Consider the following 24593-nt stretch of genomic DNA (forward strand, 5'->3'; position numbering starts at 1 on the left):
TTTGAGAAAGGAGGTGGGGGGTGAGATTGGCAAAGCAGTGTCTGTTATTCCTGGCGCTCGAGCCAAGATCGGAGAACTAGAGGTGGAAGGGGGCTCACAGGCCAGCTAGTCCCCCCCCTTTTATTGAGGGGGAAACTGAGGCCCACAGAAGGGAAGTGACTAGTCTAAGATCATAGAATCAAAGATTTTGAGCTAGAAGGGATTCCTGAGCCCATATAGTCCAACCTTTTCATTTTAGAGAAAAGGAAACTCGGGTCCAGTGAGGTGGAATGACTTGGCCAGGGTCTCATAGGGTATAAATGAAAGAAGTGAGATTTGAACCCTCCCTGCCCTGGGAGTCTAGGGAGGGAAGACCTGCACCAGTCAGGATGCCATGACATAGGAGAGAGGGGCACAAATTCTATCTCCCAGGGTCCAGAGTTGGCTGCTGTTTTCATCCTTCCATCACCCTCAAGTCAGCCTTCCTGAGCACCATGGGGATGACAGGGTTTGAGCAGCTGCCGCCCTGGGTTTCAACCTTTCAGGCTTCCCTTAGGGAGCCCAGACCCCCTGGCAGTGTGGCTGCTGGGGATCAGCACTGTAGACATGTCCTAGATAATCGAGGAGAGATGGAGACGACAAGACAAGGAAGGAGGATCATGAGGCCCAGTCTGGTGGGTTGCAGAAGCCTGATTTCCCTCACCACTCTTCCTCTGCTCATCCCTGTTATATTCCATGACCCTGAGACAGGATCGCAGGCACTTCCTTCCCTTTTTGTTTCCATAAGCTGGTGATGCAAGTGGACTGGAGCTTCTTCCCACCAGCTCTGCAGATCTAAGAGGGCAAGTGGGAGGAGGTTGAGAAGATGAGATGGCTGCGTAGAAGTGTCTGACTGAATTCATTGCATTTGTAGCAGAAGATAGGACCGAAGGAAATAGATCAGCGGCACAAGAAGAATGATAGGGAAATGTACACAGGCGCAATTTCCCCAAACACCTAAGCTTCATTGTCCTTGACCTACCCTTGAAGAGACTACCTACTACAAAATTAGTGGTTCAAAAGAAAGGAGAAGATGGGGGGAAGGTATGGAGTCTACCAGCTGGTCATGCTGACCACAAAGGTAGCTGCTGCACTCAAACCAGTGGGGTCAAACCCAAAATATTTTTATTTTCAAATATCTTTATTTACTTATTATTATATTATTTACTATTTATTTTGTTTGTTTGTTTATTCATTTATTCATTCATTTGTTTGTTTATTTGTTTTGTTGATATTTCCCAATTACATTTGATTCTGGTTCAGGCCCTATTTGGGAGCCTCGCGGCCTGGGCCACACATTTGACACTTCTGACTCAGACTGACCTTTTTGGTGCAACCATTATCTAGGCAGTTGCTAGAGCCTCTACCTGTGGTAACAGCTAGGGCCAGGAGGAAATGCTGAGACCCAGATGTAAAGCAGATATGTAAACTGCCTACAGGGCCTTTGGGAGCTGGCCTTGCTGAAGAAAGGCAGCTCTGGAACCAAGATGGATTCTGGGATCCTGGAACTAGCCCTTTTCAAGAATCATCTTGCCTGGTGAGGAAAGAGGAGTACAAGCTCCCCAGCCACAACATTCTCTTCCTCCCAATTACTATTGGCTCCTGGTCCCTGAAAAGGCATTCCAAACACATAGCTCCTTCCCCCAGTTCTTTCCTCATCTGAGGAAAGTAGAAAGTTTCCGCTTTCCTGGCATTTTTACCTGATACAATGAAATGTGTGTTGCCATAGGGTGAAGTGCCTATAATGATAATGAATACAGAGGGTCATGAAAGAGGAGAGACCCCAAAGTTGAGCATGAGGGCTCAAGAACAGAAGAACTGTTCCTATTTTAGCATGTGCATGTTCTATTCAGGGGAGGGGAACATGTGACTCTCTAGGTCCTCAGGTGTGGCCCTTTGACTGAATCTAAACTTCACAGAACAAATCCTTTCATTATAGCCTAGAATTGAAAGCATGGATCAAAGAGGGCTCCCTTCTTGCCCAGCCCTTTCAGGCTGTATCCAGTGTATCAGTGGATTGAGAGCTGGGCTTGGAGTCAGGAAGACCTGAGTTCGAATCAAGCCTCAGGCACTTGCTGGCTGTATGACCCTGGGCAAGTCACTCAACTCTGTTTGCCTCAGTTTCCTCATCTGTAAATGATCTGGAGAAGGAAATGGTAAACTACTCAAGTATCTGTGTCCAAGAAAATCTCAAATGGAGTACAAAGAGTTGGACGTGACTGAAACAACTGAACAACAACTCACATCCTAAGAGTCGATGGACTCAAGATGAGATATATGTTTTTGGACATGGCCAATGTGGGAATTTGTTTTGCTTGGCTATGCATATTTATTACAAAGGTTTTGCTTTTCTTTTAAACTGGAAGTAGAATATAGAGAAAGTAAATGCTTGTTAATTAAAAAATAAAGGAAAATGAAAGGAAAAAAAGAGAAACCCACCAAGTACACATCATGTCTGCATTCATTGCCATGCATTTTTTTTTCACAATAGCCAATAAGCTATATGATCAAATATGTTAAATGTTTAAGTCTTGTGTGGGGGGGACGATCTTGACCAGAGGAGAGCCAAGACAGAGTAGAGGCTTCAGAGCTGCATATGGGCTGTAGACTTTATGCTTTGATAGTTTTATCCACGGAGTTTTTGACTTGCCTGTAGGTTCTGATTCCTTATCTTGGGGAATAAGTGGCAATTACTTTATACCTGGCACATAACTCCTTCGTTTTGAGGTTGTGGGGTTGCAGGGGTTTTTAGAAAGTAACTGTTCTGCCATCTTGTCAGTCACATGATCTGTTTTAATTTTTAGTAACATTCCATTTCATCTCCTAGATTAATTTCAGCGTGATCCCTTGCAGCTGTCAGCTTGGCAATGAGGGGAGCAGTTTAGTCGTTTACACAGCACGAGTACTCTCTCATGACCGGTAGAAATACTACAGTCTTTTAGGAAGGCTATCCCACACATGGGCCAGAGTAAATTTGATTAGACTACAAGGCTGGATGGTACCTGCAGGCAGAATGCCACCTGGTAAACAACTCAGATATTGCATCTCCTTGCTGGATAATTAATACAATGACACACTGCCTTTCTCTAGGTTTAAGGAAGTTGCCACATGATTTAAAGGCATCATGGAAAGGGCTACAAGGGTTGCAGATATCACATATAGAGATTATTTTTGAAATTAATTTTTTAAAATTAGCAAATCTCTATTTTCTTTTCCTCCCACACCCCACCCCATTGAAAAAGAAAATCCTTGTAATAATAGTCAACTCTAAGCAAATTTCTTTATTGACCACGTCCAAAAAAATTATGTCTCATTCTGTTCCCTGAGTCCATTACCTCCTTGTCAGGTAGCGGCTGACGTGTTTCATCATCAGGTCTTCTGGAATCACAGATGATCACTGCTTTGATCAGAATTCTTACAGCTTTCAAAGTTGTTTGTTTTGCACAGTGTTCTTACTATTCTAAAAACTGTTCTCCTAGTTCTGCTCATCTCATTCTTCAGTGGTTTATACAAGCCTTTAAGATTGTTCATTTTTATAATATTGATGTTATGGTATAAGTCGTTTTTCTGGTTTGCTCATTTTACTCAGTATCAGTTCATGCAAATCTTTCCATGTGTCTTTGGAAATTATCTTTTTCTTCACTTCTTACAGTACAATGGGATTCCATTACATCCATGTTCCACAATTTGTTCAGTCATTCCCCAGTTCGTGGGCATCCCCTTCGTTTCCAGCTTTCTGTCATCACAAAAAGAGCTGCTAGAAATATTTTGTACATATAGGACCTTTCTCTCTTTCTTTGATTTCCTTGGGGTGCAGGCCTAGCAGTGGTATTATTAGGCGAGAAGACACGCACTGTTTGGTAACTTTTCGTTTATAATTCCAAACTGTTTTCCAGAATGGTCCAGGGGTGGGGGACCTGTGGTCTCAAGGCCACATGTGAAATTTGTTCTGTGAAGTTTGGATTCAGTCAAAGGGCTGCACTTGTGGCCTAGAGGCTGCAGGTCCCCCACCACTGGTTTAGACCTACTCATGAGTCCGCCAACAGCAGAACTAAAATTCTTTTTCATCCAGATTTTGATTTTTTTATTTAAATATTTCCCCCATGAGACATTCCTCTCTCATAATGCCATGTACCCTACATCTAGGGATTCTCAGCTAGGAATTAAAAATAATGTTTTAGAATAATCTGACAGATATTTCCTTTCCAGTTGAAGTCGCCTTTCAGAGTGGGATCACCATATAAACATAGGTGTGTGAAGGGACATTACCCTAGCTTTCACTCTTCTGGGTTTCTGGAAGATAGACCTGATCAGCCAGGAGCATGGCTACTAGAAATTAGCACTGTGAAGGTGACTCAAATACAGGAGGCAAGGAGGAAGGATGAGGAGTCCCAAGAGTAGCCCCTATAGTGACTCGAATTGCCCTGGAGGAAGGGAAGGCTGGCTTCTCTCATTTCTCTCCCTCTGCTTTCTCCAGTCCACAATTCTGAGCCAGGGTTCCAGATACACCCCCTTCCCTAATCCTTTCCATGAACTGTGGGGTGCTTCAGGAATTCCCCCATACATCCTCCCTAAATACCTGAGATGACAAGGAGGAGGAAACTTAGGAAATGGTTTGAGGTGAAGAATTCCATATGAGAATATTTGGCCTACTTCCTTTCATTTTTTCCCCCTATGTCCTACAACCTATGGGCTCCCAGGATGGTAAGCATTTGAACATCTGGCCCAGGGGAGGGGCCCCAGTAGTTGTGGGTGTCACCGAGCTGCAGTGACAGACCTGGTGGGAAGTGGAACACTACCCTAGATCATGTATGATTCTGTGAATACATTCATGTAGAATTCTATAAAATACATCCAATGTCACATCTGAAAACATTTTGCTTCCATTGCCTTTCTGATGCTCTTCACATCCTGAGAGCCACAAAAAGAGGCAATAAACTCCAGTAAAATGTTCACAACAAGGTAGACCAAATGACACCATCTTTGGGCCAACAAGCAAAGCCATCTTTGATGGTTTCTAGCATCCAAGTCTAAGCATCATCATGCAGGTTCAATACTTTGTGGAAACTGTCTCCCCACTGTGGAAAAAGAACTGTATCTTTGCTGAAGTACCCCACTGTGGTACTCACCTGGTGGTCCAGGGGAACCAGGCTGCCCAACCAGTCCAGGTTGTCCTGGGTCTCCAGGAATACCTTGGGAGCCTTTGAGACCCAATGCTCCAGGAATGCCTTCCGAGAAGGAGGAGAAAAAAAAGAAAGTCAAGCTAAGGCCACAGGTCCATGACTAATGTCATCAATGCAAGTCACTGAACTTTAGAACTCTGAATGGAACAGAGGAAAAAGTTCTGTTCTGTCATGGGATGGACTGCTATCGAAGTAAAAATTACTATCCTACTCTAATCTCTCACATCCTACTTTATCCAACATCAAATAATGCCAAACACTTAATGGGGAGGGGAGCGGTAAGGAAAATGCCGAGACCTTGAGAACTGCCTAAGGTAATAGCCAGGATGGGTCAGTGGCTGGACCTGAACCCAGATCTTCCCGCCTCCAAGGCTGGCTCTTTCTCCACTAAGCCAGGTTGTAACTTGTGTTCAGTAAGTGGTAAACAGACTTTAATTATGCAGTTTTCCCCTTGCCCTTTTCTCAGGGGACTTCACCAAGGACTGTCGATCTTGCCAAGATCGAATTGCATTTAGCTGCACAGCCTCAGCAAAGGGATGCCCTGAAAGGCCAGATGGCAGAGCATTGCTGGACCAGGGCAGCCTCTTCCACTTGGCAGTCCACTCCCCTGCAAGTAAAAGGCTGGCAAAGGCCCGATAGCAGACATAGCGAGCTGGCAGGGAACTCACCCCGAGGAGGAAACTGAGGTCCGAGAAGGTGGTAAGAGCAGAATGAGGATTTGACCCCAGGGCCAGTGCCCATCCCACTGCGTTCAGAATTTCTCTCTCTGTTCCCACATGCTGGTTACTGTGTCAACTCTAATCTAAGTCACAGGAGCCTGGCACCTTATGTGTTTCTGCTCAGTCTGGAGGGGGGGGCCCTATAAAGTCTCCTGTCCTATCCTGTGATCTACTTGTGGGGCATGGGGGAGAGAAAAAACTGCCGAGAGAAGCTTCTCCCGAAAAAGGGTGTGAGGCAGCATTAGGGAGCGGCCAGAGCCATGGCTGAGGGCCACAAGTCAGAAGTCCTGGGTTCTAGAGTTCCTTCTGCAGCCTGTATGTGTGACCCTTCTTTGGACCTCAGCATGTGACTCTGTAAGATAACCGGCTTAGAGAGGGGGCCCTTTAGATGCTCCCTCCGTTGGTTCAAATCGAAACTGAACTCTTACCACCACCCAAATATAAGACATTCATTAGTGAACTGCCTCTTTATTATCTGGTAAACCCCTAGCCTCAAAAAGAATTCCCTTTACCCTTAAATTAAGAAGCAAATAGTTATCCCTTCCACATCTTGGGGCTTAGGGGTGTGGCACCCCCGCGATCTGGAAAATCCCTGTAAAATTTTTTTTGGCTTTTCCTTCGTACCAGAGAAGAATTCTGAATAATTATGGTATTAAAAGATAAAATATGTTGACATGATACGATACTATGCATATATTTTATGCATGTCTGAGTTTCTAAACTTTTTCTGTGTCGTTTGCTGGCCTTCATGTGAAACTCCCCCCAAATTCCCATTTAATTTCTTGTACTGACCCTTGATATATCCAAACGATGGGGAAAGTCACAATGTGGAAGGGACAACTTTATACAAAAGGAATAATGCACGTGCAAATACAAAAGCAAACTCCTGCCTCAGACACTTACTAGCAATGTAACCCTGGGAAAGTCACTTAACTGCGATTAGCCTCAGTTTCCTCATCTGTTAAAAGAAAATGGAGCTGACAACAGACAGCATCCACTCTCAGGGCTGTTGTGAGGATTGAATGATAGTAGAGAGGGTGTCCCAAAAGTCTTAATGCAGTTTTAAGCTAGTAAAGTTTAGAACTGCACTGAGACTTTTGGGACACCTTGTATGTAAACTGCTTTACAATCCTGAAAGTGCTATAGAAATGTTAGTTATTATCATTAAGACTGGAAGGGTATAAGCAGTGTTGTTATTGATATTTTATATATGTACATTGGCATTTTATATATATACATATATATATGTATATATATGTATATATACACACACACACACACATATATATAGGTACATATATATGTTACATAGAGTAACAGTTACTGGCATATTGTTATCAATATTTCTATGATGAAGTTCATTTTTTAAGATGTAAATCTTTTTCAGTGTGTATTATTTATAGTTTGTTTTGGAGGGGCTTTTGGACTAAACCTGTGATTCCACAGGTAGAGGGCACTCCCAGTGAGCAAACTCCTTCTAGCAATGTATGTCAGTATCTGCTCTATAGCACTAAGGGGGTTAAGGACTGGCCCAAGGTCACACTGCCTCACACTTGTATCAGGAGCAAAACTGGAACTCAGGCCTTCTTGACCCTGAAGAAAGTATAGGGCACTAACCCCTGCACCATACAGCCTCTCTATCTAAATGTATATTCATTATTGTAGAGTTGTTTTTCAGCCCTGTCCAACTCTTCGTGACTCCATTTGGGGTTTTCTTGGCAAAGATACTGGAGTAGTTTGCCATTTCCTTCTCCAGCTCATTTGACAGATGAGGAAACTGAGGCAAAGAGGGTTAAGTGACTTGCCCAGGTTATGTTCACCTGGTTTTAAATCAGTCATGAAATTCATCTTTTTTAACCTAACATAATCTAAACTCAAGGCCACTATAAACACTCTGGCCTAGCTGACTCCATTCCCTTACCTGGTGAGCCTGGTTCTCCCTTCTCCCCCTTTACTGTCTGACAGTTCGGATCCACTTGTCCAGGAGGGCCTGGAACACCAGGCTCGCCTTTTCCACCTTTTTGTCCTACAGGACCAGGAAATCCTGCCTGACCCGGCAAACCCTCCTCACCTAGAATAGACACAGAGACAAAGAAATACCTGGGATGTATTATTGTGCATACACACCCAGTATTTATTGTTATATATGTGTATGTACTGTCCACGGTACATGCATATGGACACACACTGTTCGTGGTCCCTACATATCCACATATCCACAAATATACATATACACATACATGTATCCACATATCCATATATGTACACACACATTGTTCTGGAGTGTTAGGGACTTGTGCACATCACCCAAAGTCCCTTGTGCCCCATCAGGCAGGCATACATGCTTTCTGTAAGGACCCCACAGAGGAGCTCTACACTGGTCATTCAGAATCTGGCTGCCCTTTCTCATCATGGCTCCTTTCGACTGGTGTCCTTGATTGGGGAGGGGGGTCAGAATACAGCCCAAGCTCTACCACCTATCTTAGGCTTTCCTGCAAAATGCCAGGGGATTGTTTCGTTTTCTGGAGGCCAGTTAGTCCAATACATTTTACAGATGGGGAAACTGAGGCCCAGGGAGGGGAAGAGACTTGTTGAAGGTCACACATAGGATCTAGATCTAGATCTGGAAAGATCCTCAGAGGTCAGCTAGAGCAACTCCATTTTACGAGGCCCAGAAAGGGTGACTTGCCCAAGTTGATCCAGGTAGTCAGTGTTATACATGAGACCTGAACCCAGATCCTCTGACTGCAAAAGCATGCCTACAACTTCTGGGCTTCTCATCTCCTCCAATTCCTTTGTATGCCTCCTTGCATTAGGTCATTTCCTGACACAGTCTCTTTACATGCTTATAGAATGCAAACTCTTTGAGGACAGAGAATGTTTCATTTCAGTCTTTTATTTCCAGCGTCTAGCCCAGGGCCTAGCCCAGTCTTCATTCGCACATCTGATTAACTGCCAAATCATAGGCTTTCTAACTACAACATCTTTCATATGCATCCCCTTCCCTCCATTCCCACAGCCAGCCCCCTGGCGCAGGCCCTCCCTCATTGACTCTCACTTGGACAATCACAAGAGTCTTCTAATCAGCCTTCCTGCCTCCAGTCTCCTCCACTCAGTCCCCAAAGTGATCCTCCTAAAGCCCAGGTCTGACCAAGAAGGGCCAGGGGCTCCCTATTGCCTCCAGGATCAAATACAAACTCAGCTAGCTGGCAATGTTCTTCACGGCCTTCTTCCTGCCTAATCTTCTGACACCATCCCCTCCTCTATACACTCTCCAGTCTAGCCACAGATGCCTGGAAAGCTGTCCCTCCTCATTTGTGTCTTGGAATCCTCAGCTTCCTTCATGACTCCCCCACATTTCTAGGAGGCCTTCTTCCCCCAGTGCTAATACTCCCCACCAACAAAATTCCCTTGGGTCTATTCTTTTTTTTATTATTATTATTAATTTATTATTATTTTATGTTTCATTATTTATTTATTTATTATTCTATTATTAATTTTTTATTAATTTATTTTGATCTATCAACAATCACTTCCATAAGCTTTTGAGTTTAAAATTTTTCTCCCCCTTCCTCCCCAAGACAGCTCGCAATCTGATATAGGCTATACATATACATTCCTATTAAACATATTTTCACATTAGTGATATTGTAAGTAAGAATTAGAACCAATAGGAGGAACCACCTTGGGTCTATTTTTGTATTACATATATATTGTCTCCCCCATTAGAATGGAAGCCCTTCGAGGGCAGGGGCTATTTTTGCATTTTCTTTCCATGTCCTGCACATAGCACAGTGCCTGGCAAACAGTAAGTGTCTAATAAGTACCAGCTCTCATCACCTTCCTCCTCCTCCACTTCTGGTTCCTTCAGGCTGCCCGGTCCCAATGGGGCTGAGGAGAAGTCCAAGCATGGGCTCAGTCCACTCAATGAAGCTCTCTTTAGGGTCTCTCTAGTGGCCCCCCACAGAGCCCAGCAGCGTGCCCCTCAGCTCAGCCTTATCTGGGACACTAGAAGTCTTTTCTCTCCGCTGCCCCTCGACTTGGGCTTCTAACTGTTCAATTATCAAAACATATTTGAATGACTCTTTAAAGCTAATGGGATTTGGCAATAACTTAGAGGGATAGATTTTCCAAATTACCACTGGAATTCACACAAATTAAGGAAGTGTCTTTATGGCAGCTTTGCAAAAGTCAATTTTGCAAAGATGAGGATAAATATGTGCCAGAAATTTTTAAATATTTAAAAAAATCATACTCTCCAGGCCCTAATTAGGCTGTAAAAGAAATTAAACCAGCAGCAATACATGAATACTCACCTTAAGTGAGTGGCTATTTCAAGCATTATGAAAGGCTGAAAATGCCAAACAGAGCAGCGGAGCTTGTATTTGCTGCTAGAGGCCAAAGGAAGCTGCCGGAATTTCTGTGACAGGGGAACATGTCAGAGCTGTGTTAGAGGAATAACACTTCAGTGTCGGGTAGACAGTGGAATGGAGGGAGGGCTTTGGAGGCTGAGAGGCCAATTAGGAGGTATAACCTAGAGAAGGGTGGTTATTATGTGAGTGGAGACAAGAAGGGTGGATTTGAGAGATGTTGGGGAGGGATAATGAAACTTGGTGAATGATCGGGAGTGAGGGGATGAGTGAGGATGAAGAGCATGACACCTTGGTTGGAAGCTGGGGTGACTGGGAACGCTGCTGTAGTGCCCTCAATGGAAATAGGGAAATCAGGAAGCAGCCTGGGGAGAGGGAGAAGATAATGAGGCCTGCTTCGGACATGTTGCATTTGAGATGCCGACAGGACATTTGGTTAAAAATGTCTACAAGGCAGTTAGTGGGGTGAGGCCGGAACTCGAGAGGGAGATGATGGCTGGATATGTAGATTAAGGCCGAGGACAGAGCCCTGTGGTATATGCATGCACAAAGAGTGAAATCTGAAAGATGCTGCAGCACAGGAGATGGAGAAGGAATGGCCAGAGAGATAGGAGAAGAACAGAGAGAGAGAGGGGGCAGCTAGGTGGCACAGTAGATACAGTACCAGCCCTGAAGTCAGGAGGAACTGAGTTCAAATCCAGACTCAGACCAAACACTTGACACTTACTAGCTGTGTGACCCTGGGCAAGTCACTTAACCCCAATTGCCTAAAAAAAAAAATTGGGGGCAGCTAGGTGGCACAGTGGATAGAACATTGGCCCTGAAGTCAGGAGGACCTGAGTTCAAATCAGGCCTCAGACCAAACACTTGACACTTACTAGCTGTGTGACCCTGGGCAAGTCACTTAACCCCAATTGCCTAAAAAAAAAACATTGGGGGCAGCTAGGTGGCACAGTGGATAGAACACTGGCCCTGAAGTCGGGAGGACCTGAGTTCAAATCAGGCCTCAGACCAAACACTTGACACTTACTAGCTGTGTGACCCTGGGCAAGTCACTTAACTCCAATTGCCTAAAAAAAAAACATTGGGGGCAGCTAGGTGGCACAGTGGATAGAACACTGGCCCTGAAGTCAGGAGGACCTGAGTTCAAATCAGGCCTCAGACCAAACACTTGACACTTACTAGCTGTGTGACCCTGGGCAAATCACTTAACCCCAACTGCCTTAAAAAAAAAAAAGAAAGAAAGAAAGAAAAAAGAATGGGGAGAGAGCCCTGTCAAGAAGACCCAGGTAGGAGATAGGACCCAGGAGGCATATGTGGTCAACAGCGTCAGATGCTACAGAAAGGGCAAGAAGGATGAGAATTGAGAAAAGGACATTAGATTAGGCAAATAAGCAAACAGTGATTATCACTATTTGTCCTTTGTTCTCGAAGAGAACCAACGACAACAGGGCTTGCAAGTGAACTAGATTTAAGTGAGGGAGGCCTGTGCAAAGGCATCAGCCTCACTGTCTCCTCCTAAGTCATCGGAGTCCAATGGCAAGACATAGGTCGAGAGAGAGAGAGAGAGAGAGAGAGAGAGAGAGAGAGAGAGAGAGAGAGAGAGAGAGAGAGAGCACTTTTGGGAGAGTGAGGAGATCAGAAGAGGATAGGAAGTGGCGTCAATGAGTAGGGACAAGTTTCTTGTAGGAGTTTGGCTGTAAGAGGTAGTAAAACTGTAGAGCATTTTGAGAGGGTGCCAGGTTTTTCAAGGATGAGGGACCACCTGGCAATGTTTGCAAGCAGTAGGAAAGGAGCCAGTGGATAAGGAGAGCTAGAAAATGAAGAGAAGACAGGAGATGGATGATAGAAGGGCTGAGTTCCTGGAGAAGATGGGAGCAGATGGGATGAAGGATAGGATTGGGGCCATGCCCCGAAGGATAACCTCTTCCTTAAAGCCTGGAGCAAAAGATGAAAAAGCGAGGGATGATGCTGAGGGGTTATGAAGGGTGGGATTGAGGAGAAGAAGGAGCTCACAACAGATGGCTGTGATTTTTTTTAATAATGTGTGCCTGCTTACAAGTGGCTCTAGGTATCAATGAGAAGGGGTATAACATTCGAGCCCTACATTTTATGACTTTAACCTAAAAATCCCATTTAAAAACATATGGGATCTACATTAATTTTGCAACAAAATGTTTGTGTCCAACAGAAATAGTTCATGTCGCTTAGAAAAGCATGTCAAGCAGATGCGCCCCCCCCTTATGTTGTCCAATGAAAATCTCTCTCATATTTCATTTTCGCAAGGGGAAGAGAACATGCCCTCTCACATAAAACATGCAGCCAAATGTTACCTTTCAAGCCAGGAATACCATTCCTTCCAGGAATTCCTAAAGGTCCCGGTGGTCCTGGAGGCCCCAACTTCCCCATTTCACCTTTGGCACCTAGAAGCAGTGAATCAGCAAAGTTATTCTAGACAAAACCTCAAAGAATGTCTGTGAGGGATTCTCACTTGCCTCTGACCAGAGAAAGACATAGCAGGAACATGGATTTAGAGGTGGAGGGAGGCTCAGAGACCATCTAGTCTGACCCCTTCCCTTCATTTCGCAGAGGAAGAAACACACAGATCTAGAAGGGACTTTGACGGCTAACTCACTCCTCATCTCACAAATGAGGAAACCAAGGCCCCAGAGAGACTTGCCTGGAGTCAAGGAGGTAGGAAATGACAGAGACATTGGAGATGCTCATTTTATTCCATGTGCTTGGGAGCCAAAAAGATTCCAGGATGTGGAATAAAATGGTCATCTCTACCACCTCTGTGATCTGGGCCTCAGTTTCCTTATGTGTATGTGAGAAGACTGGACTAGATGCCCCCTAATTTCTCTTCCAGTTCTAAACCTATAATCTTATTGTTATCTTGGATGAGTCTTTTCCCCTCTCCGGGCCTCAGTTTCCCCCTCTGTCAAATGAGGGGGTTGGCCTAGCTGGCTTCTGAGGTCCCTCCCAACTCTAGATCTATAAGCCTATGCGTGACCTTGGGCAAGTCACTTCCCCTCTCTGGGCCTCAGTTTCCCCCTCTGTAAAATGAGGGGGTTGTCCTAGTTGGCCTTGGAGATCCCTTCCAGCCCTAGGTCTGGGATCCTATTTCACACAGCAGTCCCATCCAACTCCCTAACGGTTCCTAAAGGATAGCCAGCCATATGTAACGCCACATGCTGAGTAAGACCAACCCACCTACATACTGTCAACGGTAACAATTCGCAGTAATCAGAAAGAAACATTTTTTAATTACCTGAAAGCCCAGGGGCACCATCTTGTCCCGGGGGCCCTGGGGAACCTTGAGGCCCCATGATACCAGGTGTTCCAGGAATGCCTCGAGGGCCTCTCTCACCAGGAGGCCCTGAGATATCAAACCCAGGGGGTCCTGGGTCTCCCTTTCCTCCTGGGGCTCCCGGCAAGCCTGGATGATATAATACACATATGATCAACCTCTGCTTTGCTCCGTCATTCGAAGACCCATGCTTACTTTCCAGCAAAGGACCTCTCCCAGCAAACCCTGACAGAACACTGCCCAGTGTAAACCCAGCCTGAAGGTAGCCACATTTGGGGATGTGGAAGGATAAAAATGATCTCAGAATCACCTATTTTCGATTTTTTCAAGACCATGTATAAGGTTACCATTTCTTTCTAGGACACATTACTATAAATCCCCAAGGAATTATGTGAGCAAAAAAGGTATAGGAAGCATGCATTCTTTTTTTGTAACATGAAGATTTTAGAGAAGAGTCACAGAGAGCATTAATGATTAGCAGTAGACAATGATCACAATAACGTAAAAGGGGGATGGGGAGGAAAAAACGGCAGAGTTCAGATCGATACAGTGACCAAGGGGACTCCAGAGGGCTCATGGGGAAGTGGGCCTCTCTCCTCAATTTGGATGCCAGCCCCTAGGCTGGATCAGGAAGTATGGCTTACCTGCAACTCTTTGTAACAAGGGACAGTTCTAATGGATGGGAACTAATTGGGAAGCAACAACGAGGTTTTTTAAAAAAACATCAATAAAGCATTTTGAAAAATTAAATTACTTCTGACTGCTATTATAATGATCCAACGTGTCCCTGGAAAAGAGTCAGGAAAAAAATGTACCTCCCTCCCTTCTTTCAAAAGGTGGGTGGAGGGCTACGTGTGGTGTATATTGCATATATATTTTAGGTATAGTTGATGTGCTGGGATTTTCTAAATTGCTTCTCCCCACCCCCACTTTTTATTCTTGGTTACAAGGGATGGCTCTCTGAGAAGGGAAAGGGATAGATTCAGAAAAGAAGGTGAGCCCAACCCAAAAGATAGCAAATAAGAATTTCGAAGAAAAAGAGTCAATTCATGGGATTCTAAACAGAGCTAGAAGGGACCCTTGAAGTGGAGCCCAACCCCCTGGGTTTACAGAGAGGGTAACTGAGGCCCAGGGAGCTGCCTAAAGTCCCCCAGGCAACAAGGAGGGTTAGGCCTGGGATTTCAACGCAGGTTTTCTGACTCCAAACCCTACGCCCTTTGGGGTAGGGTGAGGAACCACAGGATGGGGCCACAGAACGTCATCCCAACCTGACAAGACAACAGCATCTATTTCTATAGAAACCCAACTTGGTAAGATAAAAGACCAGGGTTCTGAGGCAAGTTACAAGCTCCTTCTGCCTCAGTTTCTTTGACTATAAAATGAGGGTGTTGGCTAAATGGTCCCTGACATTCCTTGTAGCCTGAGATCTGTAAACCTGTGATCCTAATCTTCCTTCTACCATTTACAAGCTGGGTCACCCTGAGCGAATCAGGACCTCTCTGAACAACAAGGCCCTCATCAATAAAATGGAGGTGCCCCTTTAGGCATCTGAAAGGGGTTTGGGCTGAAACATTTGAGCGAGAAAGAGGAGAAAAACTAGGGTTTAGAGGAATGTTCAATGCAATTCAGACTGGAACCTGTATGCAAGCACCACTACAACACCAAGCAGAGAGACTATTCTTTCTTGCTGTCTCTCTCTCCCTCTCCCTTTCCATCTCTCTCTCTCACTCCCCCCCATCCCTCTTCTCTTCCCCTTTTCTCTCTTTCTTCCCTCCCTCCCCGATCTCTCTTCCTACATCCCCATCCTTCTCCCCCCCTCCATCTCCATCCATCTCTTTCTCCCCTCCTCCCCACCTCCTCTCTCTCCCTTCTTTCTTCCCTCTCCCCCATCTCTCCCTCCATCTCCATCCTCCTCCTCTCCTTCTCTTCCCTCTACTCCTCTCTCTCTCCCCTTCTTTTTCCTCTGCTCCTCTTTCCATCTCTCTTCCCCCTTCTCTCCCTCCACCTCCATCCTCTCTTTCTTCCCTCTCCCCCATCTGTCTCTTCCCCCATTTCCATCCTCCTCTCTCCCTCTCTTCCCTCCTCTCCTCTCTTCTTCTCTTCCCATCTCCTGCCGTCTGTCTCTCCCCCCCTCCATCTCCATCCTCCTCTCCTTTTTCCTCTGCTCCTCTCTTTCCATCTTTCTTCCCCTTTCTCTCCCTCCACTTCCCCCTCTCTCTTTCTTCCCTCTCCCTCATCTGTCTCTTCCTCCATTTCCATTCTTCTCTCTCCCTCTCTTCCTTCCTCTCCTCTATTCTCCTTCTCTCTCTCTCCCCCATCTCCCGCTGTCTGTCTCTCCCTCCATCTCCATCCTCCTCTCTCTCCCCGCTGCCCCTGCCCCCCTTGCACTCTCCCCTCCTTCTCTCCCTCCTTTCGCTCCCCCGCCCTCCCCCCCCCACTGGTGCTGCTCCCTTCTAGCCAGTGCTCTGTATTTCAGCCTATATTGAAACACAAACCTTTCATTCAAATGAACCAGATGCTATTAACAAAATTTGAGTTTGGGGGAAAGCGATGCATTGGTGATAGTTACTGTTTCATCAGAAGGCCTAAAATGTGCTTGATGTTTTGTATACGTGCAACAGAAAAACATAAATGCAAAAAGAGAAATGGTAGCTCTCTGCACTAATGAACACCACTGAAACCCAGTGTAGATTATCTTTGACTGCTGAAATTACATTCAAAAACCGCTTTTTTCTAGCAATGTCAGAGCTGTCAATACCTCGAATAATGAATAAATGCAAATTGCCTGGACTATTGCATTAGCTTCCTAATTGGTCTCCACACCTCCCATGTCTCCCTTCTCCAGCCCATCCTCCACACAGCTGTCAAAGGGGCGCTCCTGAAGCACAGGTCCAGCTGTTGCAGTCCATCGCTGTCCCTAGTTAGCTCTGGCCTCTGTTTTGTACAAGAAGATGTCATAGGGCACTGGACTTAGAGTCAGGAAGATCTGGGTTCAAATCCTGTATCAGATACTTACTGTATGACCCTGGGCAAGTCACGTTTCTTCCCTAGACCTCAGTTTCCTCATCTGTAAAGTGAGGGGGTTGGATTAGCTAGTCTTTAAGACCCTTTTCAGCTCTGGAGCTATGATCCTACATTGTCTCCCCCTGTGAGGGAAGGGGGAAAGGGAATCAACATTTATTAAGCACCTGCTATGTGCCAGGCAGTATGCTAAGCCCCTTTTACAAACATTATCTTGTTTGATCCTCACAGCCACTCTGAGAAGTGGGTGTTGTTTTACATTTGAGGAAACTGAGGTAGACAGCAGTGAAGTGACTTGCCCAGGGACGCAAAGCTAGTAAATGTCTCAGGCTGGATTTGAACTCAGGTCTTCTTGACTTCGGGCTCATTGCTCCGTGCAAAGTGTCACCTAGCTGCCTCAGGTAGGCGCTTAATATTTGTTTGATTGATTGAAATAGGCTTCAAGTTAACAACTACACTAATAAATAAACAGAAGACAACAAATTAGGGGAAAATATCCTGGCTTGGTTCAAACTGGAAAGACTTCAATGAAAAGGCTTTCAAAAAAGAACAACAATTGTGATACATAAAGGCAATGGAATGCTATTGGACTGTAAAAAAAGCCAACCGCATCAGGAATTCAAAGAAATATGAGAATACTTGCACTGACAGATAGAGTGAAAGAGAATTAGGAGACTGCAAAAATACAAATGAAAGAAACACCATAAAGCAGCAGAACTCTGATGACCTACAATCACCAATCTCAGAGCTAGAAAATAAATGATGAAACACATATCCTTCCTCTCATGGGAGAAGGGGGGTACTATGGGTGCAGAAAGTGGTATACACTATTAGTCCCAGTCTCCTTGTCATTTGACTTGATTAACTGTTCCTTCATTAAAGGGAAGTACTGATAGAGGGTGGTATATTTGATATAAATATAAAAAGTCGTTAATAAAATATCTTATTTAAAACTTAAGAATAGAATAAAAAGTACTATTTTATATTTTTTTAACTTTAATAACACTAAGTATGCACTAAGACTTTAGGCATACTTTATATGTAGGGATCAATGTTAGGTTTTCTGTGATGCCCAGCTCACAATGTACTGACTCTTATTTACATAGTGTTTTTCAGGCATGTCCAACTCTTCATGACCTCATTTGGGGTTCTCTTGGCAGAGATACTGGAGTAGTTTGCCATTTCTTTCTCCAGCTCATTTTGCAGACGACGAAACTGAGGCAAACAGAGGTTAACTGACTTGCCCAGGGTCACACAGCTAGCATGTATCTGAGGCCACATTTGAACTCAAGTCCTCTTGGTTCCAGGTTCAGTTCTCCATCCACTGCCCATCTAGATTTAAGTTTTCCTCATAACAACCACATGTGGTAGATGGGGAAAGTATTAACCCCATTTCGTAGATGAGAATGTGTCAAAGCTTAGAGAGACTGTATAATTTGTCCAGAACCACGTGCTTAAGTCCCACAGAGATGATTTGAACCTTGATCTTCTGATTCCAGGTCCATCACTCATTTTAATACACCATCCTGCTATGGCTGCTTGGCAAGAAATGTATATAATAGGTTGAGGGAGAAGGTCTTTTGGAGGTTTAGTCTAGAGTGGTGGTCTCTAAAGTGAGGACAAGGAAGTCTCACCCTACAGTGGCTGTGATCTGATCTCGAGAAGTGTGTAATCAACCAAACGGAGGGTGGAAGGGTGCGTACCCTTCCCTTTGATTGCCAATCATGGGGCTTGTCTCTAACACAAAAGCACATCTATCCACCCTTATCCTCCTCCAACACCCCCCCACACTCTGCTCCCATCCTCCACCTCAAAAGCTCCCCATTTCCCCACTTCTGCACCAGGCATCACCCCTTCGGGCAGTTGTAACCTGGGTACAGAGCAGCAGCTGTGCAGGTACCATTGGGGAAATTACCAAGCTACCCCCCCTTGAACGGCAGATCATCCCTGCCAGAGGCCCCTCAGAGGGAAAACTCTAGTTCCAGTGCACTGATGGCGAGTCCCCTCCTACCCCTTTTCATTTTGACTGGGACAGAATGAGCCACACAAGATGAGCAGGCATAGATGGGTTGCAATATACTTCACAGTTCTAATTACCTCATCTTGCTCCCCAAATGCACCCTTCTTCTAAGCTGTCTTATTACTGTCAAGGATACCACCATCCTTCAGGTTCACAACCTCAGAGTCGTCTTCCCTTGCTTATTCTTTCTCACCCCACATATCTGATCAGCTGCCAAACCTTGTCGTTTCTTCTCTTTCTCTAACATCTTGAATCTGTCCCCTTCTTTCCACTCACATCGCCACCACCCTGGGAAAGGCCCTCATTACCTCTCTCCTAATTGGTCCCCCTGCCTCAAGCCTTTCCCCACTCCAGGCCATTCTTCACTCGGCTGCCAAAGTGATTTTTCTAAAAGCGTAGGTCTGACCATGTCACTGCCTTCTCTTTTCAATAAACTCCAGTGACTCCTATGATCAAATGTTATTTCATTTTCATCTCATCCTGTTTTCAACATCTAGTTTTTGTGTAAGTTTTAGAATGTACATAATTATTAACACAGTAGTGCAAGTATATAATTTGCAAATAAGTAAATAAACATGTATTGAGATTTAGCCTCAAATTCTTTTTTTAACTGATCCCACAATCAAAAAATTTTGGAGACCACTGGCCTACAGAAACAGAGCGAATTTCACACAAATCTGTGGTGGGTAGAAGAGGGGAGAGTTTGTACACTTAATAGTAACCTAAGAAACGAAACTCAAGCCGTCTGAGTTCAGTCTAAATCATTGTGCCTTTAATTATACCTTCTCTAAAACATCAATGGAGTTATTGTTAGGGTACATAAAAGAATTTAAGCCATGTCTACATCAAATAATACCAGATTAAAAGATGATTGGTTCTGGCTCTTTTGACTGGCTTCCTGGTGAAGTGGAAAGAATGTTGGATTTGGAATGCCAGCCCTGGCATTAACTACCTGTGTGAACTTAAGGTAGGCCCTCCCCTCCCCCTCCCCCCAGACCTCCGTTTCTTCCTTTACGAAATGAAGGGGGTGAACCAAATGGCCTCTGAGAGACCTTCCAAATCCTACCCGTGTGACCTTGAGCAAGTCCCTTCATCTCTTGGGGCCTTGGTTTCTTCCTTTGTAAAATGAAGAGACTGAATGAAATGACCTCAGGGCCAGGGCTCAAAAGCTGGACGAGACCTCAGAAACCATCTAGGAGGAGGAAAAGTGAACAGCCCCCTCTTCACCAGAAAGAAAAAGTGACTTGTGTTGAGTTACATAGCTAGCGATCATCTGAGCCAGCTCCTTTGATTCTAACATCAGCTCAATTTCCACTGGTCCCTTCTACAGGATCGATGATCCTATGAATTGCTGCAGCCCATAATTACCAATTCCTGGAGGCTAACCTAGCCCTATAACGAAGCGTGGCACTGAGCTCAAATGACTCTTGCTACCATCTGGGAGACATTATAGGACCCTTTCCCAATAAGGTCTCTGCTACATTGCTCTTTTTAAAACAAGTTTTGTCGATGCCTTTTGTTTCTACCTCATAGTCATTTCCAGATATAACATGCCCCCCTCCCACAACACCAGTCCAGTGGGCTTCCTTCACAACAAGCAAACCCAGCCAACGCAGCAACCGTGTAGGAGGGTAGAGTTCCTAGTTCTCCAACAAAAGGAGGTAGGTGCACTTCCTCACCTCTTCTCAGGAGTGGAGACTGGATGTAACAATTGTACAGTTGGGTTTTGTTTTCATACTTTTTGTTTACTGAATTATAGTAACTGTGTATATTAACTTACTGCTTGCTTCTCACTAGATCTGTTCCTGTAAGTCTTCCTATGCTTCTCCGAATTCCTCCATTTGTCATTTCTTAGGGCTCAATAATATTATATTACATTTAAATACAAAATTTTTTTCAGCCGATCACCCGATAGGGGATACCCCCAATCAACCGATCACTACATTGAATAATGCCAGATTAAAAGATGATTGGTTCTGGCTCTTTGTTTACCTTTATTTGCTAGCACAAAAGCACTGCTATCAATATTTTGTATCTATGGGACTTTTATTTCTGTCTTAGACCTCTTTGGAGTATATGTACAGCAGTCAAAACTGAGTCAAAATCTTCTAGTGATTTTTCTCATATAATGCTGAACTATTTTCTAGAATGGTTGGGTCAATTCCCACCTTCATTCAAGTTGAGTATGCCTATCTTTGCACAGCCCCTCCAACATTTAGTATTTCCATTGTCTGTCACCTTTGCCAATGTACTGGGTGTTTGATGAAACCTCAGAAATGATTTAAATGGCATTTCTCTTATTCTTAGCAATTTATATGGCTGTTGACAGTTTGCAATTTTCCTTCTGAAAATTGTTCACAGTCTTGGACTACTTCTCCACTGGGGACAGGTTCTTTTAGTTCTCTTTATATCTTGGTTGTCAGACTTTTATCAGTGATGTTTGATGCAAATTTTTTTCCTAATTGATAGTTTTATTTTTATCCTAGCTGCTGCATTCACCGTAGTTGTGCAAAACTTTATTTTATGTAGTTGAAATTGTCTAATTTCTGTTTGACGATATCCTCTATCCCTTATTTGGTAAAAATTTCTCCTAGCTAGAGTTGTGAAAGGCACTTCCTTTCCTTCTCATCTAATTTTGCTATGATGCTATCTTTTTTATATTCAAATTGTGTTTCCATTTGGACCTTACTGTGGTATATGGTGTGAGATGCTACCCTAAGCCTGTTTTCTAACAATATGCTTTCCAATTTTCCCAGAAGTTCTTCATTAGGGAATCCTTCTACAAATTGTTTATGTTCTTGGGCTTATCAAACACTGGGCTACTGAATGGGCCTATTTTTGATTTTTGTGTATCTAATCTTGTCAACGGATGTATTTGTCCATTTTTTAACCAATCCCCAACAGTTTTGATGATTACTACTTTACAACATGGCAAAAGGTCTGGAAGTACTTAGACTACTTGTATGAACTTAGACAAGTAAACTTCCTGCACCCGAGTTTCTTCTTCTGTAAAATGAAAGGACTGAATTGGATGATCTTTGCGGTCTCTTCCATCTTTAGATATAGGATCCTGGGTGTAACCTTGGGCAAATTACTTCCCTTCCTTGGGCCTCAGTTTCCCCATCTGCAAAATGAGAGGGTTAGACTAAATGGCCTCTGAGGGCTCTTCTACCTGTAAATCTATGCCCTCTATGACCTCTATCTATGACTGATGATGCTCCTTCATTCCTGCTTTTCTTCCCCATTCTTTTCCTTGATAGTCTAGTGTCTGGAATACAGACTTTTTTTTTCCTCCTCCAGATGAATTTTGTTGCCATCTTGTCTAGTTCTGCAAAGTAACCCCTTGGTAGTTTGATTGGCAGAGCACTAAGTATGGAAATTAATTAAAGCAGCATAGTCATTTCTATGACATTGTCTGATCTGCAAGTGTGGTTAATGTGTATAAAGGAATGCCCTATCCACCTGCCACTTGAGGAAGGATCTTTTCCAATTTGCAAAAGAATGATAAAATTTCCAGGAATTAGAAGAACATAAATTCAAATTTGAAAAAAAAATCCAGCCTGCTAAGAATATAATAGCTTCAGTAATTTCACAGTCTTTATTAAGACTCATTTGATTGGCTCAGTTGAACTTTTTTCCTTATAGCATTAAAAGCTTCAGACAGCTGAAAATAGGAGACACTCAACAGTGCAAGGCCACATTGATCCTAAGTACCTATGGGATGGGCTCAGTTACCTGCCTCTGGATTCCCCACAACACTTGGAACATCATTATTGCATCTTCTCATTCTGTGACTATTCCAGCTATAAATTCTTTGAGCACATTCAGGGACACCTATAATTTCATGATCAATGATACGAGTCTGAGCTGTTTAACAAGTGAGCCCTCTCCCCAATATGCCAACATACTCCAGTGGAGGAAGGAAAAAGGAAAGAAGAAAGGAAGGAGGGAGGGAGGGAAGGGATCAAGCATGTATTGAGCACTTACTATATGCCAGGCACTGTGCTAAGCACTGAGGATAAAAAAGAAAGAAAGAAAGAAAGAAAGAAAGAAAGAAAGAAAGAAAGAAAGAAAGAAAGAAAGAAAGAAAGAAAGAAAGAAAGAAGACAGCCCTGACCCCTCAAGGAGTTTACATTCTAATGCAGAAAGACATCACACAAAAGGGAGCTTGAGGAGGGGCGGGAAGCTGCAGGTACCCATTTTGAGGCATGGTTTGGAAATCCAGATGAAGTCAGGAACAAGGCCAGGAGGAGAATGAAGGCAAATCAGCCTGGCCCCTGCCACAAAATAGGGGCTCCAGGACGAACTCAGCAATGGGAGAAGGGGTGGTAGACTACTCCAGGGAGAGGAGGCCTCAGGCACTGGGAGCTCCCAGGATGAACTAGTGTTAGAGGGAGCAGGGTTGGAAGTCCAGAGGAAGTCAGAAATAGGGCCAGGCATGAAAACTTCCATGAAGGGAAATGTTTTCAGCCTCAGCTGCCTGGTAACTCATGGATAACATAAAGCGTCAGAGAACTGCTTAGGGGCACTGAGAGATGAAGAGCAACTCAGCCCCTGCTCTTTAACTTATCGTCTTAGAAGGTTGCCTGGGGCAATTAGTGACTTACCCAGGGCCCCATAGTCACTATCTTTCAGAGGCAGGTCTTGAACCCAGGTCTTCTTGATTTCAAGGCCTACCCTTTATTGACCTCACCATGCCACCTCTTCAGTCTGACCCACAAAGAAGACTGCACTGTCCTTGTCATGGCATCCTTGTCCACAGCATACTTTCCTCTGTGTATTGTCTCATAAAAAAAAAAAGTTAGAAATAGGCACCAGGAAGAAAAAGGAATTTCAAAATGGATTCCAAAGTGATGATAAATCTCCTTGCAAAAATAGCAGGAATTGTATAGATTTAGCTAGAAAGGAAAGAGGCAGGATAAGAGAGTGCAAAGAGGGCCAACCTGGAGTCACAAAGGCCTGAGTTCAAGGCCAGCCTCTGCCCCATTCTGCCTATGGGACCCCGCGCCAGTTCCTTCATTTCTTGAACCCCCGCTTCAACCCTAAGTAGCTCTCTAAGGCCATGAGGTGCTGAAACCAGTCCACTGGCAACAGTATTAGTAAAGCTCTCCTCTCCTGTCTACCAATGAAATCACAGGACCAGGCCACAAAAGACAGTTGTTGATCTGCATTGATATTAGGAGTTTCCTCATTGGGAGAGGCTCATACTGATAAAATCACAGGTTTGGACAAAAAACCCAACAGACGATAAGCAACCTTCCATATGGGAATCGATGTAGGGAAAAGAGTGTGGGATCTGGGGTCAAGAAAGAACAAAATTAGTAAGCAGGCTATCTTTGCCTTTATCTAAATTATCTTAATTATTGATAAAAAAGCACTAAACTGGGCAGAGCCAAACACAGATCCCTGGGGCACTCCACTAGAGACTCTGGCGGAGGGGACATCAAACCACTAACAATGACTGTTCAGGTTCCTCTATTTAAACAGTTTTAAATTCACCTACCTGTACTGGTATCTAGCCCACCTCTTTCCTGTTTCCCGAGGAACAGCCTGAGAGACTTTATCAATTGTTTTGCTTAAAAACACTGGCTCTGGAGTCAGAAAATCGAGGTTTAAATCCTTCTTCTGATACTTATGGACTGTGTGACCTTGGGCCAGTCCCTTCCCCTATCTGGGCTAAGTCTAGGAACCAATGAGCTAACGATCTAGGTCATGTGTACTGACAGTGTTCCCCTGACCTACCAATCTAATAAACTTGCCAAAAAGGGAGAATTTGGGGGCAGCTAGGTGGCACAGTGGATAGAGCAGCGGCCCCGAGTTCAAATGTGGCCTCAGACCAAATACTTGACACTTACTAGCTGTGTGACCCTGGGCAAGTCACTTACAAAAAAGCAAAAAAAAAAAAGAATTTTGCCAGGAATCCAAGTCAAGCTTAATGGCCTAGAGTTCACA

The 24593-nt window shown here is 44.3% G+C and overlaps 1 protein-coding gene across 1 annotated transcript in view; it reads right to left on the reverse strand.

Annotated features, from left to right (window-relative positions):
• Positions 1–24593, reverse strand: part of COL4A5 (collagen type IV alpha 5 chain) — a 205167-nt gene that overhangs the window by 67032 nt on the left and 113542 nt on the right. The window contains exons 31-34 of the mRNA XM_020967263.2: positions 13562–13729; positions 12624–12713; positions 7842–7991; positions 5148–5246 (exon numbers count right to left, since the gene is read on the reverse strand). Coding sequence (XP_020822922.1) covers positions 5148–5246; positions 7842–7991; positions 12624–12713; positions 13562–13729 — 507 coding nt within the window. The remainder of the gene's footprint in view (positions 1–5147; positions 5247–7841; positions 7992–12623; positions 12714–13561; positions 13730–24593) is intronic.

Source organism: Phascolarctos cinereus, unplaced genomic scaffold (genome assembly GCF_003287225.1).
Source record: "Phascolarctos cinereus isolate Bilbo 61053 unplaced genomic scaffold, phaCin_HiC Scaffold_8;HRSCAF=390, whole genome shotgun sequence".
In the NCBI taxonomy this organism is placed as follows: Eukaryota; Metazoa; Chordata; class Mammalia; order Diprotodontia; family Phascolarctidae; genus Phascolarctos; species Phascolarctos cinereus.